This window comes from Panicum virgatum, chromosome 6N (genome assembly GCF_016808335.1).
Source record: "Panicum virgatum strain AP13 chromosome 6N, P.virgatum_v5, whole genome shotgun sequence".
NCBI lineage: Eukaryota > Viridiplantae > Streptophyta > Magnoliopsida > Poales > Poaceae > Panicum > Panicum virgatum.
Genome location: NC_053150.1, coordinates 4595143 through 4620790, shown reverse-complemented (window position 1 = coordinate 4620790; position 25648 = coordinate 4595143). Strand labels below are relative to the sequence as shown.

Here is a 25648-nt window from a genome sequence, read left to right as displayed (position 1 = left end):
TTATGTAGTAGAGTTGCTGCAACGCATATGCAGCACTCATTTTCAAGTATGCTGGTGATCATCTCTATAAGGTTATGTCGTCCTGGTTCCGCCCACAAGATAGCCCAGCAGTTGTCTACGCTCATTATTGTAAGATTTGCCAGTGTTTCCCCTGCGATCATTTGCAGTGAAGAAGGATCATTGTTCCTGCTAAGATAAGTAACATCATCGGGCCTGAGAAACCCATGCACCAACTTGCGAAGAATGGAATGGGTGCTCCCAATCTCCTGTCTTGCGGCCTTATCTAAGGCTAGCTTTGCTATAATATCCATCACTGGTTCCCATAGCTCTGGTTGGCGGTCCTCCAAGTCCAAGATACGTTCGAGGCTGTTCAGGAAGAAGTAGTTCTCTGACAGCTCATGGCGAAACCTCATGCCAATTTTGCCACCTTTGATAGCAAGCCTCCTCACAAACTTCAAAGCAGAATCATACACCATCATTTTCTGCTGTATTTCGCTTTCACCACTGATTTTCTTGTCGGTGAGGTAGGCGATAAGCCCTATGATCTTGGTGATGATGTTTGTAGCATCTTTGGCAATTTGTGCGCAGTTATCAGGATCACAGGTAAGCTTCTCAAGCATGGACAAGCCCAACAAGTAGAAGCGTATTCGCCTTCTGAAAAAAAGTTTTTCGATCAACTGACATTCAACGTTGCTCCCTCCATTATTTTCAGAAACATGGTTCAACATGGAGTCTTGTCGGTTCTCAGCATCGAGGAGCGAAGATACCATCTTCAGCATGCCAGGAAACTCAGAAATTTTGAGGTTGCCACTGATCTCGTTGGTGATTGTAGCGGCTAGCAGCCTGATATTCTTGGTATCGTGCAACTGTAGTGGAGCCGAGCATGTCAATCAAGTTGGGCACTGCATTCTTGGAGCCGTGAATGATTTCTGTGATGAGCTTGTTTTTGGACTCGGAGTCCCATCGTTCCAGGAAGTTGTGAAGAACGTGAAGCCCAACAAGTTGTTGCATTTCACTTGAGGTGTTGCCAAGGGACTCAATGGCGAAGCTGGTGAGGCTGGGCGTGTGTTTCTCCGAAGGAAAAAGACCCCTTTCCGTGCGTGCCTGGTAGACTTGATGGTGGTACAGGTTGACAGCTTTTGGTCCCCAGTCTTGTCTGAACTCCAAGTCACGGACAAGCGATCTGCGACAGAGAAGGGAGATGAGTCCGCAGATGATTGCCAGGATGTAGGATGACCCTTGGCATAGCTCCATCATGAAGAAGATTACTATGGACGGAACCAAGTTTGGGCTAGCATCCGGTGGCAAGGGGCGATAGTCATGGTGGTGATGACCTAGCAGGCTGCAAAGGCGCAGAGCCGATAGCAGAACCTGCAGAAATGCCACCGGGATCTGTAGGTTGGCGATCAGCACAGCTGCTATCACCGAGAACAACATGTAGAATGCTATTTTGAGGGGGATGCCTGGCAATGGGAACATGACGCTCCAAAAGAAGAGTATGGGCAGGACGGTTTCAAGGATCTGCAAGAGGAGGGCACAGGAGCTGCTATTGTTTTGTTCCCAAGTAGCCTCTGGAGAGCTACTGTTTTCTTCCGATGAAGTCTCTGAAAAGATATCGTCCCGTCCCCAAATCTCATGGTTGCTTAGTGTTAGTAGCACTGCAGCGACTGATATGCTGAAATATTTGTAATAAGAAGCTAATTCTGCTTGGAGGAAGGGCAAACATGCCAACCCTGAGGCTATGGCGACTCTGAAACAAAGCAGTGGTACAGGTTTCCTCATAAATGGTATGCGGGACATGATCCAAGCGGCCACCACTGCCAGGAGGAACGTCCCAAAAACCCAAGCAAGTAACAAACCCGTAAATTTTAGGTTAGAAACCACATGGGATCTCTTGGCTATCTTTCGTCCTCAAAAGAAAAAATGTTTGATGCTATTTTGAAATATCCAGAAGAGCCTCCGCAGACAGCAGCAGCCAATAAAAGGAAGAGGGTGATGTAAGCAAACCAGCCCTGACGTAGTCGAGCCAGCAACTGGCTGATAACAACCAGTAAGATCACCTTCAGGATGCTCGCAGCTATTTGCGGGTGAAACTCTAGTGGGGTGAGGGAAATTCCCACACCTATGATCACCGCAATTACATTTCCATACTTTGGTGGCACAAACATGCGAGGGAATGATAAATTTTCCCATCTGAATGCCCTCGTGGAGCCGAATAACCACTGGTTGACCGAGGCATCGTTGCGGATGAAAACCCTGTTGTTGCATGCATATGTAGCTAGAGTCAGCAGTGAGTCACTTAGGTGTAGCAGATTATTCTACACCAACAGCTAAATTGAGTATAATTGTTGAACAACTTTCTAGTAGTTCAGTAACCGGCAAGCTATTACTTCGGTAATAACTTGATAAATTTATTATTATATATATATATATATATATAGTGAGGGAGCGCGCGCTACATACGACGTACCTGGAGGCGTCCATGAAGATCATGACGGTACAAAACCAGAAATCTGTGGTGCTCAGCAAAGAGCTGAACCCGCCAAGCAAGATAACAGTAGCCCAAATAAAGGCCAGAGTGCCGACAGCGTTGCCCGCCCACTCGAGAAAGGCAACGCAAAACACGATCTGATTCAGCCTTTCCAGCTTCCTCCTCACCATGTCGGCGCTGCTCTCCCTTCTTCTCTGCTGGAGCTCACGGCTCTCCCTCAGCGGCACCTCCTCATCACCTGCAGCCTGCGCCGTGGGCTCCACTACTGTGATGGAGAACTCTTCACCACTGATGGCAGGTGTCGTCGCCGCCATTGTTTGTCTTCTCGGCCAGCTGCGCGAGTACCTGACAAGAAACCTAACTAGCTAGTATTTATAAGCACCAGCTGGCTAGCCTCTTCCGGGCCGGCTAACGACAACTGGAGCAGGTTCTTAATTCCAATCAAAGTAAGTAAACATCATGAAAGCAAATATAACCGCGTCCTACAAAAAAAAGTATAGCCATGCCTTTGCCTATACTTGTTTAAAATGCATGCTTGCGTTAGATATTTGGTGAACGACGGGGGAAGTTAAAATCAAAGCAAAGGAAAATTAGTAGGAGGGTTTTTGCTCCAAATCAACTAAAACAATTTATAGGGGTCAAGTTAGAATGACTTTTAGTTTAGTTTGGGTATATGTATAATTTTTTCCCTCACTAGGGATAAAAATATTTTCAGAGTAGCATTCGTTCTATGAATTCCCACAAAATTAAATGAGTACCATTTCAAGGGTTGATTACATACCACTATTGGTCTAAGTGGTTTTCATTAATTTTATATTGCTCATTGGCATACTACTATTAGCAAGGTACAACTTGAACGTACGCGGTTTCCCTTATAAAAATTCCATATATAAATCTTTGTCCCGGCCAGCTTAGGCAAGGATATTCTCAGCCAACGAACGAAGTTACCTCGAAGAACGGCTCTTTGTTTGGACTTGCTTGGATGTGTGCGAATACTTGTAATGAGGACATACATGCATATGCATGTGAAATGGGTAGTGTATGCATGTGAAATGGGTAGTAGACAATTTGAAATAATTTTCAAGGGGCAGTTAAACTGAGAGCTATATTACTGCTCTATAATTGGTCTAAGACTAGGCAGTTGGCGTAACAAAGGCCTCGTTTAGTTCCCAAAATTTTTTCTACAGTACACATCACATCGAATCTTCGAACACATGCATGGAGCATTAAATGCAGTTGAAAAAATAACTAATTACACATGATGTGATGAATCTTTTAAGCCTAATTAGTCCATGATTGGATATTAATTGTCAAATAACAACGAAAGTGCTACAGTAGCCAAATTCAAAAAATTTCACGAACTAAACAGGCCCAAAGTAAATTAGTGAACATATGTTTATTAGAGGATACAGAAGAACGAAGAAAATATTGTTTCTCCATGGCCAGCCACAACATGAACACCTTTTTTTTTTGACTAACACAACATGAACACCTTATAATACAAAAACCACAGCTTGACTGAACTATAGTAGGGTTGTCCAAGCTGGGCAATGATTCTCAGCCAACCAAGCTACCTCGTCATTGTCAAAGCTGACTCTTTGTCTGAACTTACTTGGATTGGATGTGAATACTTGCAGTTAGATGTCTATGCCTATGTGTATGAAATGGCTAGCAGACGTGTGCAAACGTCAGGACGTTCAATGATGAATCCACTGGACTCCATGTGTGGGCTACCTAGAAGGAAGGTAAGATAGAGGCCTACAAGAGATCCCTAATAAATGCAATTGTAATTCAATTAGAACTCGTACATTGTAACTGACTAGGGAACTTGCCTTGTAAATCTACTTCTGGAGTATATAAGGAGGGATACGGACACTCCCTAGGAGGACAACTTATCTCAACGTAATAACAAACAATACCCGTTCCAAATTTACGGGTCCGTCGGGCCGTAAATCGGGCGGCCTCATACGAGATGGAGTCGCGGCCCAGCGCGCGTGTTGACGTCACCGTGAGCGGCAGCATAAGTGTGGTGTTCTTTTCATTTTTATATTTAAAAAAATTAAATTTAAAAAATATATGGCCGTTTCAAGAAAGTTCAAAAATGGGCCCCTGTCGCCCATGGGGTGGGCGACAGTGCCTGGGCGACAGGTCTTTTTTGTAAAAAAAAATTTACGATCCAGTCCTCGGTCAGCGCGGCGTGGGGGCTCGGGGGGTCGCCCCCCAACGGGCGATAGGGGGCCTGTCGCCCCCCCTAGGCGACAGTGTCCCCCTCTATATAAGCCCCCCACCCCCATTCCCTCCTCATTTAAGTCAAAAAATTCCACCAAAAATCTAGAAAAAAAAGAAAGGAATTTCCACCAAAAATCCTAAAAAAAAGAGAGGCCGAGGAGAAGGGAAGCGGCGAAGCTCTGCCGTATTACGCACTTGTGATCAGCAGGTAATTATATTTGAATCCATTGATATTGTATAGCATTTTAATATAATTAGTGCTATAGTAGAACAATTTAAGTACGAGTTCGAGGCTAGAATTAATTTTTGGATAGTGAAATATAGAATTGTAAATTTATAATGACAGTACCTTATTGATATTACAGCATAAGGCAATGGCTGCCTCCAATTCAGGAGGATTTTCATGGACCGAAGAAAAATCTAGTATAATACTTGATATCATGACACATCTTTTAAACAGTAAGAAGTTGGATCCATTAGCGGATGGTACGATAGAGATGGTGTTGTCCAAAATAGTAGAATTTAAAGATTTCACAATGTTTCGAGGTATTACAACGCAAGATGTAAAGGGACACCTGTTAGAACATCGGAATATATACATGAGAGTATGTGAACTAGCGAATCATCCTAATGTCATTGGATTCTTACAAAGTTCTTGTAATATATGGATACGGCCAGAGGTGTATGAGATGCACATTAAGGTAACTCTCATTCAGTTCTAATTCTGTCTGTCATTTGGAATCTATATTTATAAAATAGTAAAATTGTTTTGTAATTATATGCTAGGATTACCCCGAGGACACGGAGTTGATTAACAAATCGATACCAAATTTCCGTAAATTGGTATGTATCTTCGGTGGACTTATGCTGCAAACTAGGCGAACGAGGTGGAGAAGATCTTCGGGTGATAGTACTTGGCCTCCACAAGAATAGATGACCGGATGTTTGTCAAGTCATGCTGCAGCACCTCAAGCACCAAGTTGTGTTAACTGGGATGACGACATGGATGACTTCATGGCCCCCAAACCATGGCCTCCAACACATGATGTTACTCCCCCTGTACAGGAAACTAGATCCAGAAAAGAGAGAAAGTGAAAGGGAAGAGGTTCGTCAAGTCATGCTGCAACACCTCAAGCACCAACTTATGTTAATTGGGATGACAACATGGATGACTTTATGCCCCCCAAACCATGGCCTCCAACACATGATGTTCCTCCCCCTGTACATGAACCTAGATCCAGAAAAGAGAGAAAGGGAAAGGCAAGTGGTTTGTCGAGCCATACTACACCAACTGCAGCACCACCATCTGTCAACTGGGATGACGATCTAGATGATTTCATTTCATGATCTATAACATATGATGTTCATCGGTTTAAGATGTATTCGCATTTAGTATTGTTAATGTTGTATTATGCTTGTATGTATGTCCCGTACCTAACTTGCATTCACTGGACATGTACATAATGTCGAGTTTGAATTGTAGTTAGTCCTGATAAAGCATCGAAGCATAAACAACTATCTCATTACAAATAAACATCAGAGATACAAACATCGGATATATCTAACCACCCCTAGGGTGTCGGATCCCTTAGCCCTCTGCTGGGCACGGACATGGCCCTCGGAGTAGGTGTGACGATCCGGAGACCTCACCTGTCGCTCAGGACGCAAAAGGGGCTGCGGTGTATGCTGCTGAGAGATCCCAAGTGGTGCTCCTCCTAGCTGTGAATACCCCAAGACATCGGGGTCACCGTGCGCGCCAGGTGAGTCTGGAGTCAAGCTGTCGAGTGTAGCCCTACGACACTCAGTACAACCATTCTGTATGTCATCGATTGCTTGTAATATACCCTTGTGCCGGTCATGAATCAAACACACGTTCTCTACATCTTTCACAATCATCTGCTTCATCCTCTGCAAAAACCAAAACCAACTATCCCCTGATTCTTTCTCCACGAAGGCAATCGCCAAAGGCAACAATTGCCTGTTACCATCAGCTGCAACAGCTATGAGGATTGTGTCTTTATACCTTCCTGTCAAAAAAGTGCCATCTATGCAAATGACTGGCCGACAGTGCTGAAACGCCTCAATGCAAGCACCCAAGGCAAAGAACAACCGTTGCAGTACCTGCTTTCCAGGCTTCTGGGCACATGGATATGTTTTCAAGTTGTAGTAGCTTCCAGGATTTCTAAGGCATATGGTGTGCAGTAGTGACGGCATATTGTGATACGAAGTTTCATACGTCCCCCACCTCATCTCCAGTGCTTTCTACTTCGCTCTATAAGCTTTGTTGTAGCTAATTTTATATTTAAACTCCTCCTCAACAGCACAAATAATTGACTTAGGTTCATAACTAGGATTGTCCACGATCAAAGAGTATATGTAGTTAGCTATGAAACCAGCACTGATGTTGCGGTGCTGTGGTTCTAATTGCTCAAGCAGGCATCTGTGCTCCATAATTTTTCTGACCTCCCAGAAATCCTGCCACTTTCCCTTAGAAGCGTACACCCTGAAAGAGCATTCGCTTCTCACACAACACGTCATATGTTCTCGGACTGCTCTTGACAACTTTGAACTGTCTTTGCAAAGAGAGAGTCGACCAACGTTTTATAGCTTCCTTCATGTTGTCACTATTGGCATACACCGAACCGATGCATACCTCATTTTGTCTGTACTCCCAAGGGACCGCTTCACCTTCGTTTACACTTAATTTTGAAAAATCATACCCGGACCAGTTGTGTAGGACATGATAATCATCATCATCATCATCATCCGTGGAGTCATCATTCATTGCATTGTGCTGTTGTTCACCCTCCCTCTGAAACTCTTCAACTATCTCTAGAATGTGTTTCCCCTCATCAGCCTGACCAGTTGCTTGACGAGGTTCGTGTGCAGCATGTCTATCATCTTCTACAATCTCGAGTTCACCACCTTCTTCATGAGGTTCATGCATCGTCTCGGTATCTTCCGATACTATATCTCCCTGCCCTTCATGATCCCCACCCGCTTCAGTACTAAAACTAATCTTCTCGAACGCTTGAACAAACAACACAAGCGGTAAGCCTCGGCTACTACTTATATTGACATAGATCCTCCAGTTTTGCGTCCCTTCAAGCGGCAATAGCTCCCAAAACACTGGTTCCCTTCGACTGACCACTGCCATGACAGAGATCTCATATTCATCTCGATTAAGGCCGAAAGTTTTAAATAGCCAATTGGATATTGAAATCCAAGACCTCTCTCTTTCTCTGGGTACTTTTTTTGTGATCGAGCTAAACTCTGACAAATCTACCCCTTCAGGACCATATCTAACTTCTCCTAACCCATAGAACACTTGAAAATACAAATCATCTGACATGCTTGTCAATATTTATGACAATAAGTACTCGTCCTTAAAATTTAATCAACGCCAGTAAATGTTTCTGTTATTTTGTAATGCCGGTAAATACAATATAATATTTTGTACACATATATCATCATACGAAAATCGATTCAAACAATTTTTCATATTTCAATTCAACAATTACTGTATGTGACTCAATTATATTGTATCTTATCATCAATTATAATTGTAAGTCGAGTAATGGGGCGTAATTAATTTTTAGATCTATCTTAATTGTTTCTCTAGAATTTCTATAACTTTTCTCAATTCCTAGGTTTTCTATGTAACATAATATCAGTTACTAATATTTCTATGACACTAATATGTCTATTTCAACTCATTAATATTTATATCTAAACTAATATTCGTATTTAAACTAATATTTTCAATTTCATGTACTATGAATTTATATCAAAAATAATTATATCCAAATCACTATTATTTATTAAAACTATTTCTACACCTAATACTCTACGCATACGTGCATTTTCTAGTGCTAGTCTACCAACTATTATTCATAAAACTATATTTTAAAAATTACCTGAGATGATTTGTTGCGCAGGGATGGGCGTGCGACCGAAGGTGCGCCCCGGCCCGAGCGAGCACCGCCGCGCAGCGCCGGCGAGCCGCGGCGGCCGGCCAAACCCCGCCACGTGGGGGCCGGGCGCACGCCGCCGCGCTGCGGCCGGAGGGCGGCCCTGAGGAGGCGCGGCGCGGGCGGGCGGTGGCGCTGGAAGATCGAGCGGAGGAGGCGGGGAGCGGAGACGATTTAATAGGGGGTGCTTACCACCGATTGGTTCGGCGGTAGGTACTTACAGCCAAATGATCCGGCAGTAAGGATCAAATGCCGCTGTTTCAACCGGCGGTAAGTTTCCGGCCCACCATGGTCCATGGACCTGGCCTCCTATCGCCAATTCATTCGGCGATATGTTGTCAGGCTGTGGCCCACAGACCCTACCGCCAGTCCATCTGGCGATATCTCTGTGTCCGCCGGATGAACCAGCGACTGGGTGACAAATTTACAAAAAAAAATTAGAATATATTTTTGATAAATAAAAAAATATAAAAATAAAAAAGGTGGCGAGGCCTTCGTTGACGTTGACGTTGACGCGCTACTGTGATTGGATTCATCGCAGAAGCGCCTGCGGCAGCTCTTTCTTCCAGTAGCGTTCCGCCCGTCGGTCTTGGTTAGCGTGTTGGGCTGATATTTGTTGGGCCGACAGATATTGATACGTCTTTCTTTATCCACGCGTGTTTCAACTTGAAACATTCCGTGTCACAAGACTCACAACCGTGCATGCGCATTTTAACATGAAACATTTCCATACCGCAAGCGTGTCAGGAGAATCTTTTTTGTTCACGTTCATTATTTATTATTCCACTAAAATCACATCTTTACAATAGAAAGAAAGAATATTGCTACATGTGCATCGGATGAAACAAATGCATTAATGAATCGTGTCAATTTTCCAATATCATACATAAAGAATGAAGAAGCTCCGTGCTGGCTTCATTCAACAAACAAAGAACCCTGGAAACTGAAAAATGTTCCAATTTATCAAATGACTATCTACTTGTAACCCATTGAACCAGCAGACATCAACTCTGTAAAAAAATATACAATTAGTATTCCATATACAATATTTGAGAAATTGGAAAATAATAACAGGGAAAATATTTCAAAAATAGTATCTTGCTTTGCTATGCTGCATGAAAACAAGACAAAACAATTTTTTCTCAATGCTTGAATGTCCACCTGATAGAAAATGAATCAAGTTATTTGAATACTAAATGCAATTAATTTTTTGAAGTTTTCAATTAGTATGATGGAAAGATTACATTTGTTCCGAAGGAACAAAATCAAAAAAATATATCAAAGGAATGCTTAAAATTATCAGTTTTTGGAAACTTAATGCAATGTGTTGCTAGGGAACAATTAAAGAAATAATGTTCCAAGGGAACAAATTGTTTGGAACAAAATATATCGGGAACATAAATATAAATCATTTGTTCCGAAGGAACAAAATAAAAAAGTAGCAGAGGAATGCTTAAAATTATTAGTTTTTGGGAACTAAAATGATAGGAACAAATGCAGATATGTTGTCAGGGAACGATTGAGGAAACAACGTTTCAAGGGAACAAAATATTTGGAACAAAATATATCGAGAACATAAACATAAATCAACGAATCCGATGAAGCGCCCCCAAATCATCTCCAACACAGAATTAGGGATACAAAAAGCTATTCAGTGGAAGATAGGCAGAGGAAGCAAAAAATTGAAGAGAGATCGAGCAATTTTGCACTTCACAGGAGTAGTAGGAGGAGAAGGAGAGGGGACGGACCATGCAGCGATGAAGCGGCACTGGCGGCCGGCCGGCGGCGCAGGATGAAGAAATAGAAAGGAAGTTGAAGCACAACTGGGCCATAAAATCACTAATGTGCCACTGGCACAAAAAAAAAAGCGAACGGGCCGGGCAGACGCATGCTTCTGCGATAAATTGGATGGAAGCCACGGGCGTTACTCGTATCATTTGCACCCAACCTTATAGCTCTATATGATTGGAACAAATTATTTCACTGGAATAAAATTGTTCCACTGGATTAAAATAAGTTTAATTGGAACAAAAAATTAAAATTTGTTCAGTTGGATCAAATATTGTCAGTTTGTCACTAGAACGAAAAAATGTTCCCCTGGAACAAATTATTACATTGGAATAAATGGGGAAAAATGTTTCATTGCAACTTCCAGGAGAAAAAAAAAGTAGAAAAAATTAGTAAAGCTGAACCTTAACCATCAGTTGGCTTGCAAAACAAATGAAAACGAGTGGGCCGCGCGGGCGCTTCTGTGACCAGTCAGCACCCACCCGCGCATGCGGCTCCGAGTATTTCCGCGGAGGCCGGGCCGGGTACATACGGGCATACGGCCGCCGCGTCCGCCATGGCCATGTGAGACGCGAGGTGCTTCCGCTGTGCCCCGCATGCCATTGCCGTGGCCGCCCTACCAAACGTCCTTTTTTTTCAGAGAAGATGGTTGGTTTGGTTGGGTGTGTGATCTCGCCGGCCGCCGCTTCTTCCTCGCTGTCCACGCGCACCGACACGTCTCCTCCTTTTCTTACCTTCTTCCACGTGCATGCTCAACGAACTAACGAGCCCCAGCAAGCGGGCGAGAGAGCGTTCAACGTCAGGCCAGACGGGGCCCACCCGCCAGCGACCTACTACGATATGCGTGGCCTGGTTCTGCATCGGATGCGTCGCCTCGCCTCGGTCGACCCGTTTGCTTGCTTGGGCTTCGCAGGCGAGGCAGGCGCGCCCGACGCGCAGCCCACCTACCTTTGTTTATTTGCCGCCATGCTCCAAGCTTTGCCGGATGCAGCGGAATATGCCTCCTTCCTTCTTGGGAGACAAGTCAAGCTCAAACTAAACGCGCGAATTCAAAATAAAAAACCCATTGTGCTGTACTATAGCCTAGTTTAGTTGCACCTGTAAAATTTTTGAAATGAAATTTTTGCACATTTGAGATATTAAACATACATTAATCACAAAATTACGAACCCGTCTGTAAACTACGAGACAAATCTATTAAAACTAATTAATCTGCTATTAACACATGTGTATTGCATCAATTTAGTGTCTAATCATAGCCTAATTAGGATCATTAGATTCGTCTCGCAATTTACAAGAAAACTATGCAATTCATTTTTTATTTCGCCAAGATTTATGATAGTTTTGGAATTTTAAATTATGCAACTAAATATTAAAAAGTTAAAACTACTTAAAACTTTTCAACATACAAATCGCAAGCAACAGCCTTCCACATGACGTGAGTGACACCCGTATTGTGCGATACTGCAGCAATCGACGCTGGCCACCCAATGCACTAGAAGAACAAGAAAAAAAAAAAGCGAAAAGCGCCAAAACGACCGGGCCCCACACACATGACGTAGCACCAGGCGGCTGGCCGGTTCGCTCCCACCACGTGTCCGCCGTGGCACCTCCGCCCTGCTCGCCACGCCGCGCGCCTCCGCCCTGGTCGCTACGCCGCCGGAGGAGGGGCCGCCGCCGCGCACGAGCTCGGCCATGGCCACCGCACGCGCGCCATGGCCGCCACGCCCGCCGTCCTGCACGCGTTCCATGGCCGTCCCGCGAGGAGGAGGGGCCGACGCCTCCGCTAGAGATTGGGAGGACGGCCGGCGTGGAGAGGCCGGCTGCCGCTCCTCCCGCCGCCGCCGCCGGCGCGCTAGCTGGAGCTCCGCCACCGCGGCCGGCGCGCGCGCGAGGTGGAGAGCTCCGCCGCCGCGGCCGGTGCGAGCGGAGGGAGCGGCCGGCCGGCGCGCAGGCGAAGGGGGGAGGCAGAGCGGAGGAAACGGCGGCCGGCGTGCTCGACGAGGCGTAGTGCGACGGCGATCGGGCACTCGAGGCGCGGAGCGGCGAGGTGAGGATGCGGAGCTCGCGGCGGTGAGGAAGGGGAGGGAGGAGGAAGGAGGTGCGTCGGCGACGGATCCGCCCGGCGGTGCCGCCTTCGAGCTCGCGGATCTGCCCGGCGGCGGCGAGCGCGGCTGCGGGCGGCGGCGGTGAGCTCGGGGGAGAGGGGCCCGCCCGCGTGCCTGGCTCCGCCCCGCCGCGTGCCGCCCAGCTACGGCCACTCGCTCGCGCGCGCACGCCGCATCTGCCGGGGAGGAGCAGGAGAATCGGCGCGCGTGCCTAGCCATGGCGGCCGCGCGCGTGTGGCCATGGCGGTCCACTGCGAGCCGATTGGCGTGGTCGTGCACCGCGGCGGCGAACGCGGAGCCGAGGCAGAACCCGCCGCCGTGGAAGAGCACCAGGACGGGGAGCCTGCCGCTGTAGCCTCCGGAGGAGGGGGGCGCCGGGAGGTAAATGCGCGCCGACACGCCGGCTTCCGGAAGGATGGGAACGTCCTTTGAGGTGACGCCGGTGGCGGCATCGTTGGAGGGTGGCGCTGGCGAGCTGGGAGTGGCGGCGCTGGCGAGCTCGAGCCGGAGGGTGGGAGCGCGCCCTCCGGTGGCATGGGCAGCGCGATGAGATCGACGGCGGCCACGGCGAGGTACTGCTCCAAGGACGGGGACGTGGCCGAGGCGAAGAGGAGCGTGGCGGCGAGGCCGTGGTCGGCTGCGAAGAGAAGCTGTGTCGGGGATGGAGGCGGCCGGCGCTGTCGAGGTGGAGAGAGAATGGGAGAAAGTGGGCGGTGGGGGTGGGATAAAAAGATTAACTATATCTGACGTGTGGGACTCACGTTTGGTAGTTGATACAGAGGATGAATATAAAGTATGAACGGGTGCGAGAGAACTGGATATAGAGAAGAAAATATTAATGATCAAAATAAAATATTCATTTTAGAGAATAAATTTAGAGTAACAGTCTAACCCCATCAGCTCGCGCGACAGCGAAGCGTTCGCCGCCACCTCCCCGCCAGGCCGCCGGGCGCCAGCCACGAGCACAAGAAAGAAAAAGAAAAGGGGTGGCGAGCTTGGTGTGACATCCCAAGAATTCACCAAATTAAATCACACGTTAAAAATAATTTTCAAAATCTCTTTTCAAATCGTTGAGCTCAGACTTTTCAAAATTGTTTCCCGACCAATCTCCCGGTCGCCCAAAAAACCAGTCCCGGCATCCAATCGCTATCCCGTCTCCCTGTTTCCGCCTCGTTTCGCGCGTCTCGCCGACCAGCGCGCGTGCGCGTGCAGTCGAGATCGGCGCCGGTGCGAATCTCTCTCCTTCTCTCTTTCCCTTTTTCCTTTTTCTTTTTCTCATTTTCCTTTTTCTTTTCTTTTTCTTTTCCTTCATCCCTCTCCTCTGCCGCGCGCCGCTCGCCGCGCCGCCCGCACACGCACGCGCGCCCCTGCTCCCTGCCACCCCCACGCGCCCCGCGTGCCGTGATGCCCGCCGCGCCGCTCGCCGCTGCCGCCAGTGCCGCCTTGGCGCCCGAGCTTGCGATAGCAGAGCACGCACAGCGCTCGCCAAGCTCGACGTCGGCCACAACGACCGACCACGTGCGCGCTCCACCCTGGACGCCGCCCTCGGTGCGCACGCCACTCCACGACGGCCGCAAACGGCCGGAGCGCCATTAATGGCGCCCGGCGATGCTCGCCGGCCACCACCACCGGCGCCTCTCCCCCCATCGCCTCGCCACGCCTATAAATAGGCGCTCCTCGTGGCCATCCACCACCACAAGCCACGCCGCCCCCGTGCCCCTCCTCTCCGGTCTTGCTGCGCCGCCACCTAGAGCCGCCGTGGCCGCCGCCGCCCGCTCTGGTCGCCCCACCTCCCTGCTCCACCCCAGCTCGAGCTAGGTAGGGGAATCGAACCCCCACCTCCTCCTCTCTCTTTCCCCTCTCCTCCCGGCCGCCGCCTTCGCCCTGGGCGCCCGAATCAGGCCGCCGCCGTCGCGCCACCCCCATTCCCCTGTTTCCCAGTAGGGAAAGTAGGAAGAAAGGGGGGCATTTATGCCTATACCCCCCTGCCTTTCCTATTATTTCATTAAAGGTCCTCCCACCTCTCTAGTTCATTTACAAAAGAGCCCTTTTATATTTTCTCTATTCGCAAATAAACCCTTCCACCATAAACTTAATTCCAAAAATGCCCCTACACTTTTCCAGAGTGACCCCGATGTTTTATAAAATTACAACCAAGCCCTTGCCCCTCAAAAATATTTACAAAAAGGCCCTTGAACCCCGTTCGACCCCTAAACCCCTCTCTGACCTATCATTTTATGCGCCAAACAATCTCCGATCAACCTGAAACTTTACCACGCCATTCATATTATAGTTTTGGCCATGCCATTAGGAAACCGTCCAGAGATATTACTCATATCTTCATATCGTAACTGTTTCCGATTCGAGCTCAACGATAAAACTTTTATTTCTTTTTATTGGTTGTGTGTTTGTTTGTACGCATCATAGATCACGGTGTGAACGAGTGAGAACCCGTCGACGAGCAGTACTGCGAGCAAGCGAATGAGGACCAGTTTCGCGACCCCGAGCCCGAAGGACAGTACTTCGACCAGGACCTCCCGGAAGGCTTTGAAGACGGCAAGTTCAATCTCACCCTTTGATGTATATTTTGTCCTAATTTTCATAAACACAACCTATTGCCCTGTTTTATAAAATTGCATATGTTTTACCTGCTGAAAACATGGTTGGATAGCCACCCCTTGATTTGTTATAACCATTCCTTGACCACCTAGATTAATGTCTGAATGTGTTTTGTTTGGACATTTATCACTGCTAGAACGCTTAGGACCTTATGCACAATACAACTTGGTACGGTGTGGTCACATAACTAGTGTTTATTTTGGGATGGGTTGGCGTGAGTTGTTTTGGAAATGTGTCCGGCAGTTGTGCCGTGTGCTACGGCGGATGAGGAGTCCGGTAGCAGTTTAAAATTTGGGTCCTGTGTGGGCCAACATTATGTGTTATTTGGTAAAAGAAAAACTTGCTTTGAAAATCCTTTCTTTCAAATGAACCCATGCATAAAAGATTAATTTCCGCAAATTAAACCCTAGTCTTATTCTTGATTTATCATGTGTATTATATTCTGTTTATACCTCATCCGTGGGTGTGGTTGGACTTGCTGAGTACGTTTGTACTCACCCCATTCTTAATTTTTACAGAAAAAGATGCAGACTTCGTTCCCGAAGACGTCGAGTAGAGGTTCCGTCCTGCACCTAACCTTGCCTGTGGATTAGGGTCACCCGCAGGAGGTTCCGCATGACGCAAGACTCTGATGATTCTTTTTTCGTAGTTAATACCGTGGTGTGGGTGTTAGTTGCTATCCTTGCGATAGTGGCGCTTCACTGTCTACTTCCGCGTAGAGTTATACGGTGATGTACCATCTAATATAATAAAAATGTTATCAGCCTCCTAAGAGTGATATTGTATCACTTTTAATCTTCATTACGAGGGGACGCTTCACTTGGACTGGGAGATCGACCAGTTGGGCAGATCGGTGGAAGCTGCGAGTCGTCCCGGTATAAAGTAGAGCCAGCCTTCCCTTTCCTTTGCTTGCGGCGCCGGCCATTCTCCTCCTCCATCCCCTCCCACCTTCTTCCGCTCGGCTGTTGCTTCCAGCACCACCGGAGCGCGCACGCGAAGAAACCGGCGGACCCAGGAGCAGGGGAGCGGTGACCATGAGGTGGGCCGCGTTCCTGTGGGACGGCGCGTCCGGCGGCGCCCGCCGCCGCCCCGGCGTCTCCAACCTCCTCCTCGTCGTCGCCGCCGCGAGGTACGGTACCGTCACCGCTTTCGCTCGTCGACCAACCCTTCGGACCCTTCTCCCTCTCCCTCCTCCTCCCGGCATCTCCCTGTTCTGTAAACCGACTCCCTTTCCCTCCAATTATTATGCTTCGAGTTCGCTCCCGTGTCGCTGCGACTGCGATGTGCCTCCTCCGCGAACCAACCCTGGAATCCGGGCGACCTTGCGAGCTCCTGCGCGCAATTTCGCCGTCCTGTTCGATCGCCCTGCTCCGGAACCCATGCACCTGGCTCTACCTGCAGCCAGGCTCTGCCCTTTGTTCATTCCATTCGCCCCGTAATCACTGCTCATTTCGGTCCCCGCAGATCTTGGAGGGGGGCATAAATTTGCGGCCTTTGCTTTTTCTATTTTTTACCTCCGCCGAAAATGAAATCTCGACGGCCGCCTTGTTCGATTTTGCTTTCACATGCGTTGGCTACAGTCCCTTTCCAGGGATCTCAAAATGTTAGATCAGCCACAAAATTTATTATTCATTTCAAAGAAAAAAAATCTGAGGCGTCCCCACGTCGTTCTCTGTTGACTCTTGGTACTGTATGAATGAACATTCCACGGTGCTCCATGTGGCCTAGAAGAAAGGGACGTCCTCTTTGATTTCTCCACTCCATGGAGAGCCAGCGTGTCCCAACATCGTTGGGACCCGAGTGTTCAACGCTGGCACATTTGACCAGCAAGAAAAAACTGCCTTTGATTTCTCCGTTCCGTGACACCACTAGGCATGTTTCAGCATTTCCTTGTTCCATACTTGTGCCTGTGCTTTTCCAATATTTAATTACAGGCACGGCCAGAAACCGGAATTAAAAACAAAAACTATAGTTTGGTGTGTTGGGAGTGCTCATGTGCCAACTAACATGGAACATGTTGCTGTCTGTTGTAAAGTACTATGCTTTCTCTTTTTCTTCAGAGTCCTGAGTTAAAAAAAACAAAGGTATCTCGTAATTCGCTTGTTTGGCAAAATGAAACATCAGAAAATGTAGAACAGATGTTTCTCTTTCAATAGCGTAAAACCACAGAACAGGAACTTTTATGTTTTTGTCAAGGTCTGCTACATGCTATCCCTTTTTTTCGAATAGTAGGCAGATAATGAGGTGGCTTCAGTTTGTAACACAAAGATTAGGTTCTCTAAAGATGACTGAACAATGCTGCAACCTGACTCATTTTCAAGTCGATTGGACGATTGCTCACTACGTTGCTGAATTTGCAGTAGTGGAGGCCTCGTTGCGTATGCGGACTCCGGATCAGATGCTGCTGTTGAGAAGCCCCAGCTTCCTCAGAGGAAAAAAGTTGTGGTGCTTGGGACTGGTTGGGGTGGCACCACATTCCTGAGGAATCTGGACAGCAGATTGTACGATGTGCAGGTCATATCTCCTCGGAACTACTTTGCGTTTACGCCATTGCTCCCAAGTGTCACATCTGGAACAGTTGAGCCAAGGAGCATTGTTGAGCCAATTCGTAGGATTTTGGAGAAGGTATGCTGTTTTCCAGAATTTATGGGGGTCCTTTACTGTTAATGCTAGCACTTCCATTGTGTCTACTTCTATCATCTATATTTCAATAGATCCATTAGTCAATTCAGGGTCCAGTTCTGCCTTAATATAGGATTGATTGGTATTGGTTTTCAGATAAGAGCAATATAACACATTACATAGCTAGAATCTCTGCTTTCCTGCCTGATTGAATTGTTTTTTGAGTTTTTAGTGGCAGCATGGATTATTTTCCCATTGAACACTGTTTACTGGAAGCACTAGGATGCTTTATTTTTCGACCATGTACCAATTAAGTTTCCCATCTTCCTGACATTAGCGTCTTGCATCTCACCAATTGAGTCCCACTCATACAAGAAGTTGCAAGTTTTGAATCATTTAGGAGCAGCCATATTTCTTTATTCATGTTCTTCTTTTATCAAGGGACCAACAAATTCATGTTTGAATTATTACAAATACTCGGCACTACTTTAGTTAGATGTCTGCATCTGTTTCCAATAGACTAAAATTCATGCTTTTGTCTGTTATGAATAACAGAAAGGTGGAGAAATCAAATTTTGGGAAGCAGAATGCTTCAAGATTGATTCACAGAACAAGAAAATCCATTGCCGCTCGAATATTGGGACAAATCTTGAGGGTAATGGCGAGTTCTTGGTTGACTACGACTATCTTGTGGTAGCTGTCGGAGCTAGGACGAATACATTCAATACTCCTGGTGTGGTTGAGAATTGCCACTTCTTGAAGGTAACCTTCCACTACGAGTTTATGATGTGATTTCTGAATATATGTGAGATGTTAGGTACTTAGGTCTGTAGCATCATATTGCTTTGCTCATTTTATCCTCCTTTAATCGCAGGAAGTTGAGGATGCTCAAAAGATCCGGCGTAGTGTGATGGACTGCTTTGAGAGAGCAAGCCTCCCCTTCCTGGATGAAGAAGAGAGGAAGAAGAACCTTCATTTTGTTGTAGTAGGTGGTGGGCCTACTGGAGTGGAATTTGCAGCATCTTTGCGTGATTTTGTTACTGAAGATTTATCCAAGCTTTATCCCTCAATTCAGCACCTTGTCAAGATATCATTGATCGAAGCTGCTGATCACATATTGACCATGTAAGAATATATCCTCGTATTGTTTTGTCCTAAAAAATTTATGTTTGAGTAACATCACTTCCTGTACTAATGATTGCCTGCATTTCCTAAAGGTTTGACAAGAGGATAACAAACTTTGCTGAGGATAAGTTTGGAAGGGATGGCATTGATGTAAAAACTGGATACAAAGTTGTGAAGGTCTCTAAGGATGCGATTACCATGCAAAATCCTGCAGCCGGGGACATCTCAGTTCCTTATGGAATGGCTGTCTGGTCGACTGGTATTGGAACTCGTCCATTCATTGTGGAATTCATGAAACAAATTGGCCAGGTAGACATAAACTCGGAGTTGATTCAGCTTTCTGCTGCAATTAAGTTACCTGACTATTAACTATTAATATCCCTGCATATACAGGGGAATAGGCGTGTCTTAGCCACTGATGAGTGGCTCAGGGTCCGTGAATGTGATGGTGTCTACGCAATTGGCGATTGTGCTACAATAAACCAGAGGAGAGTAATGGTATGTAATGGAAACCCATTACTTGTTCTGTTGTTAGTTAGTGGTCTGCCTGATTTCCTGTTGATCTCCATCAGAGAAAGGTTCTACGAACAAGAGAAGAGCCGTTTATGTAGCTCTTGTCTCATACGATTATATTGCAATCTTGTTTAATCGCAAACCCATATAAATTTTGTTACAGCTTTTCAACAAAAAAAAAGACTTTTTACTAGCATTCTTAGATTTTGTCTATTGACTCATAAGGAGCAAAATCTTCTGAAATATATATTCCCTAAGTAGAAGCTAATGTCTCAGTAGGAGCACCCATGAATGACACTTTTTTTAGACACCCATAAATGACATTAGTTCACTTGATCCTTATCATCACATATGGACATGATTTTACAGTTGGTCAGCATTGAGTATCTGTAATACAGCCTTTAAGCCAATGAACCATAAATATTTTGCTAGACTGTTATTTGAATTTAGGTACTTATTGATCATTATGTATAATAATGCTTGCAGGAAGATATTGCAGAAATATTCAGAGTTGCAGATAAAGATAAGTCTGGAACCTTGACTGTCAAAGAGATTCAAGATGTGTTGGATGATATTTACGTTAGATACCCACAAGTGCAGCTCTACCTTAAGAGCAAGCAAATGAATGGTATTGCCGATTTAGTGAGGAGTGCCAAAGGAGATGCTGAGAAGGAATCTGTGGAGCTGAATATCGAAGAATTCAAGAAGGCTCTTTCATTGGTGGACTCGCAAGTCAAATTCCTACCTGCAACTGCTCAGGTTTTTATTTTTTTTTCTTCTTCAGAGTATTAACTGATTCAACAGTTTTCAAGTAGCCAATTTGATTTCAGTACGCTCCTTGTGTCCAAAATTTTTAACTAGCTTCTTTTTTTTCCTGGCCAGGTGGCTTCGCAGCAAGGGCAATATCTTGCTAGGTGTTTTAACAAGATGAAGGATGCTGAAGAACATCCTGAAGGCCCTATCCGCATCAGGGGAGAAGGCCGCCATCGCTTCCGTCCTTTCAGGTTCCTATTCCATCACCCGTTTGCTCGATGTTTTCACAGTTGGTCAAATCGATTTCATTGTCTTCGTCCTGATGCAATTGCTGTGTACCATGCTTTGCCAGTTGCCACAACATAGCTCCAAAAGTGTTCACCTTTTCTTCTCAGAATCTGATTCTATCACTTCGTTAATCCTTCAGGTACCGGCATCTGGGCCAATTCGCTCCACTAGGAGGTGAGCAAACTGCCGCACAGCTCCCCGGAGACTGGATCTCCATTGGCCACAGCACTCAGTGGCTCTGGTACTCCGTGTATGCGACGTAAGTGTTTCCCTTTCCATGACAGCAAAGTAGATCATGCTACCACACTTGTGCCCCATATTTCTGATTCATCAGCAACATGTCTAATGCTCTTGTTGCTTCAATGAATTCAGCAAACAAATCAGCTGGCGCACGAGGCTGCTGGTGGTATCTGACTGGACACGCCGATTCATCTTTGGAAGAGACTCCAGCTGCATATAGTCAAGAAGGAAACTGAAATTTTTGCTGTGACATAATCAGATGATCAGGGCCAATAGAGCTCATCCCACTATGAGTTTTGAATCACATAAAAGTTCTTTTTTTTGGTTGAGGGAAGAATGAAATTTCCCTGCACTTGTATAGTGCACCACGAAATTCCTTTGTTACTACCTTTTGGAGAGAGTTGTACTCACTTTGCGGCCTGAGCATGCTCAGATTCTTTAATAGCCTTTTTTCTACCACCAAGAAATGATATGCAAAAGGAGTCAGTTTCTACCAGACTTTGTTCCGTGACACTATCCATGTTAGTGGTCCTGGTCCAGTTGGTTGCATGAATTCCTAAAATCTGGTAAAATGTTGGTAGACTGGTTGTTTGTACCCAACAGTTGGTTCATTGGTACTCACATACTGGACTCAGTGGAATTTGCCAAGCAACTATGAGCTGATAATGTAGTGGTTGAGTTGCCACATCAGTGCAAAACTGCTCCCTCAAAATCCTAGCTACTTCAGGTCCATCAGTTTGTGTGTTTGTATCTATTAATCGCTGAATTTGTTGGGACCACCGAACACAACTATTCATAAGTGGAGCAGCATTAAAACAGAAGGCGAGATGTACAATCAAAGATAAAGATGCATCAAAACTATATATATTCCCTTGTCTTAGAAAATGACTGCCTTAACCTTCAATTAGTGCTATAGTTTACCGTGTGTTTGGTTGGAGAGCGGAGCGAGCCGGGTCGGAGCGGACCCGTCCTCGCGGCTGTTTGGATGGAAGATGGGAGGGTTGGGTTGGCTCCAGGAGGGAATATTCCGCCCAGATGTGGGTTGGCTCCGTCCTCCGAAAAGTGGCGGACGGAGCGAACCCAGCTGGGTTCCGTCCCTCGCGCACGCCTCCGTTCGTCGTCTCTATTTCGCTCCCCTTCTCCATGCGTTCGCGGAGCTCGCTCGCGGCCGGGATGGATCTCACGGCCGGGACGGGAGGAGCTCGCGCCGGGATGGGAGGAGCCGCCAGGGCGGAGCTCGTGGCCGGGACGGGCGGGACGGGAGGAGCCGCTCCAGGGCGGAGCTCGCGGCCGACGGAGCTCGCCCACGGGCGGATCTCGCGGCCGGCGGAGCCCCGCGTCCACCCGCCATGGCGCCGCCGTGGAGGAAAGAGGGCCCTGAGCGCCGCGTCTGCCTGACCGGAGGTCGCGCCGGCGGCGGAGCCCCGCGTCCGTCCGCCAACCGCGAGGAGGCCGGCGGCGAGGGGCTGGCCGGTGGCGGGGGGCCGGGTGCAGCTGGCGGCGGGGGTCCGGCGGGGCGAGCTGCGCGGCAGCCCTCCCCCCCCCCCCCCGGCTGAGGAAGAAGATAAGGGAGAGAGAAATAAAAAGAAAAAGAAAAAGATGAGAGGTTGACAGGTGGGGTCTATTGGTGACAAGTGGAAATCGTGGATCTGAATTTTCAAATCGTTCTAGAACATATCCAACTGCATCACCACATGGCGGCAAAATACCCTTTTTAAGGGTGATATCGCAAGAAAAACTATACTTATTCTTACTTGTCTCTATGAAAGTGAAAGAATACTAAAGACAAACAGCAAGTTGCACTTCTTCAGTCTTAAAAGTCAAGGATGTATGATCACATCTATCTGGCTAGGAAACTGAAGTCTATGAATGAATTCCAAGAAAGCAACAACTTGTCCAGATCACAAAAAGGACTAAAACTAATGTTCCATTATCATGCACCTCTTTGGTTGGTGGGTTAGGTATACTTGTACCTAATTCCTCCAGCTCAGCAGTTGCATTAGTACAGATCATAGGAACACAAAGGAACAAGGGGCAATTATTTCAGCACATATCACACCAACAAAATAAAGGAACATGGGGAAGAACCAGATGCTGAGCCTAGACCAGAATGTTTCATGGGACCAAGCACTTGACAATTCAATATGACATAAATCTCAGGGTAGCATTAAAGTTTTTAATAGCAGCTCTACAGAGAAGATTCCCTGGATGATTAGTACTAAACTGACTTAACATTATTTTCCAGTTGCCTTATGAGTTGTATAAGCAAGTGGATGCTAGAATTAATGCAACATGATAGGAGAACTTTCATTAAAGACCTTGGAGAGTGCTTGTTGAGATTACATTATAACTTCAATATTGATAGGCGAGCAGCTAAGGGAATGCATCACATTCACATGTCCACGTTCCACAATTCCAAATACATGGCTTAGCATAGAAGGTATTATCATCAAGCAGTGACTGATTATCTACACACATGCAGACCCAAGGGAGAAGTACAGCATGAAGCTCAAATCCTAATTACACAAAGCCTCATTCATGTTTGATTGCTACAATTCGGACCTTCCCAAAATTAAGCTCCAAAACCATTTGACAAATGCGAAAGGACAGCATGTTGGCGCCGATAAAATGGTATGTTCAATTTGCAGAATTTACAGCGCTGTGTCGTGTCTACACTGAATCAACACCTTCGATCTGCTGACGAGCAAGGTATCTCTCTCTTCGTTCCTTCTGGAATAACGTAATCAAGAAATTAACATACTAGCACATGAGCAGAGCTGCATCTCATACACTATTGAACACTATTAAATGACTAGGCACTGTCATTAAAAACTACAAAGTCACTGATCTTACCCATTCGTCAATCACAAGGCCTTCGCCAACAATGCGGGGACCATTGTCCTCTGGAGGTTTCTTGCGTGCCTCAAGTGCGGCTTCTGCTTCAGCAAGCTGGCGCTTTAGCTTGTCCATTTGCTTAAAAAATGTAGCCAGAATGTGTAAGCCAAACCTGATGTTCTTGAAAAGTTGCATTGCATTAAGGAAAAAGAAAAACGAATTGCTGAGACTTACTGGGCTCGGACGCTCAGCATCCAAGAATACTACCCGCAAAATTTGTTCTACTGCAATCTGGTCCTTTTGCTCATCAAACTGCAACATAATATTAAAACTTCAGCTCACAAAAAGTTGTGATGATCTGAAGTGAACGGAGACAAGAGGAGGATTTGAACAAATAAACTGCACTGAGGCTATCAGGGCTGTTGGAGGGAAAGGATTTACCAATTCAGGCACATACTCCATAGGTCCTTTGACTTTCAAGCTGACAATCTTGAACTTAACCTTGCACTTCTGGTCTAGCGGCTTCTCATTGTTCTCCGGATGCTCCACAAATTTGAACACTGACATTTAAATAAGAGAATGCACTCACCAGTCAGGTCATCATAATTGGTGAACAATGAGAACATCACAATTGTCATTGATCTCGAATCGAATTACCTGTTGCTATGATGCTTTCCCCTGGAGCGAGTATGCCGCCGGGAGGCCTCATGAAGCAACTCTTTGGTGCTGTCGTTTGGAACTGGAACAGAAACATGTCCAAAATTAGTGTTTTGCTGAGAGGTACTGAGCAGCTGCTGATGTGCTAAATCGTGGTACTAGTCAGAGTAATTGCTAACAACCTTCCTAGGAACAAATTCATTATCCCGTTGTGTAAAAATGACGCACCAAATTGAATAGAAAATTCATGAAACTATGTTAGAATAATATCAAGCTATAACACAACGAAATAGCAGAGCAGAGCTAATAAAGAGACGATTGTTGGTTACCTTGAAGGCCACATGGGACTTGCTGATGTTCTTGATCCTGACCGCGCTCCGGACTTGCTTCCCGGGTTCATCTTTACAAGTCAAAATCAGAGGCCAAAATCAGGCGAAAAAGCCAGATGAATGGAAAATTCCTTCCTACTAAACTGCACAAGTGACATGCCCTTCACCGCCCATCGAATTATTCAGTCTCTATATGAACAGTCGTACAAAAAAATCCGTCAACAAAAATCCCGTTTTCGACGAATTAAAAATCCTATTTTTTATACACCGGACGGAAGCTGGAATAGAGGCTTCCGCAGAACAATCAAACAGGAATTTGTGGATGAGCAAGGAGCAGAGCTCCGGGTGCGTACATGGGAAGTAGAGCTTGGCGGACGGGTCGAGCCGGAGGCGGCGCCGGGTGGGGAGCAGCGACCGGATCACCTTGACGCCGCCGCCGCCGCTGGACCCGGGCGGCGCGCGGGCGATCTCGCCGTCGGCGGCCGGCGACCCGGACGCGGTCCCCCAGAGCGGCATGTGGAACAGCCCCAGGCGCCCGGGCCACGCAGCGGCGTCCTCGTCCTCCTCCTCCCGCCGGTCTCGGCGGCCACCCTCCTCCTCCTCCTCCGGCAAGACCAGCAGCGGCTCGCCGTCCGCGTGGGGCGCCGGAGAACGTATGGTCGGGGGCGGGCGCTTCTCGGGAGGAGAGGGAGACGAAGAGGAGTATGATTGGGATGGAGACGCAGAGCGGCAGAGGCAGAGAGTGGAAGCGTGGAAAAGAATTGTCAATCGTTGGTGGTGGTGGAGTTTTAATGGGGCCGTCTTTATAGGAGTATGCTGGACCGGGAGTCCGGGACTATAGGTGGATTAGCGGTGGGCCCACCTCGCCAACGCCAACAGCTCTCTTGTGGTGTTGCGCTCGTGTTTGCTGGGATGCTGATGGGGAAGATGATTCTTATTACCGGTAGGGCTAGTTAGTGTAGGGGTTTAGTTGGGTGGCATAGTGGTTAGGTGCTTGCACTTTAGCTCTCGGTTTGGTTACCTTCTGTAAGACCTTTTACAACAAGCATGGTGTTCCTCCAAAGGATGCTATACTGGTCT

General features: G+C 46.8%; 2 protein-coding genes across 2 annotated transcripts; one reads left to right on the top strand and one right to left on the bottom strand.

Moving 5' to 3' along the window:
* The first annotated feature begins 16038 nt into the window (after positions 1-16038).
* LOC120679024 (external alternative NAD(P)H-ubiquinone oxidoreductase B2, mitochondrial-like) lies at positions 16039-21245 on the top strand. The gene is made up of 10 exons (XM_039960512.1): positions 16039-16335; positions 17567-17831; positions 18384-18590; positions 18703-18953; positions 19046-19262; positions 19347-19451; positions 19953-20225; positions 20349-20470; positions 20647-20766; positions 20880-21245. Exons 1-10 carry the CDS (start codon positions 16241-16243, stop codon positions 20965-20967), a joined length of 1743 nt encoding a protein of 580 aa, XP_039816446.1. The 5' UTR covers positions 16039-16240; the 3' UTR covers positions 20968-21245.
* Positions 21246-23029: 1784 nt separating this feature from the next.
* LOC120679316 (vesicle-associated protein 4-1-like) lies at positions 23030-25352 on the bottom strand. The gene is made up of 7 exons (XM_039960876.1): positions 24922-25352; positions 24569-24639; positions 24240-24321; positions 24024-24142; positions 23817-23894; positions 23601-23720; positions 23030-23477 (listed from the first exon to the last, which is right to left on the bottom strand). Exons 1-7 carry the CDS (start codon positions 25082-25084, stop codon positions 23418-23420), a joined length of 693 nt encoding a protein of 230 aa, XP_039816810.1. The 5' UTR covers positions 25085-25352; the 3' UTR covers positions 23030-23417.
* Between the last annotated feature and the right edge of the window lie 296 nt (positions 25353-25648).

What these genes read in the sequence shown, in the direction of transcription:
- LOC120679024 (XM_039960512.1), top strand. Translation starts at nt 16,241, where the DNA reads ATGAGGTGGGCCGCGTTCCTGTGGGACGGCGCGTCCGGCGGCGCCCGC. An exon ending in GCTGATCACATATTGACCAT is followed by an intron (nt 18,954 to 19,045) that starts GTAAGAATATAT and finishes CATTTCCTAAAG; the next exon opens with GTTTGACAAGAGGATAACAA. An exon ending in TGGTACTCCGTGTATGCGAC is followed by an intron (nt 20,767 to 20,879) that starts GTAAGTGTTTCC and finishes CAATGAATTCAG; the next exon opens with CAAACAAATCAGCTGGCGCA.
- LOC120679316 (XM_039960876.1), bottom strand. Translation starts at nt 25,084, where the DNA reads ATGCCGCTCTGGGGGACCGCGTCCGGGTCGCCGGCCGCCGACGGCGAG. An exon ending in GGAAAGCATCATAGCAACAG is followed by an intron (nt 24,143 to 24,239) that starts GTAATTCGATTC and finishes TTTAAATGTCAG; the next exon opens with TGTTCAAATTTGTGGAGCAT. An exon ending in ATGCTGAGCGTCCGAGCCCA is followed by an intron (nt 23,721 to 23,816) that starts GTAAGTCTCAGC and finishes ACATTTTTTAAG; the next exon opens with CAAATGGACAAGCTAAAGCG.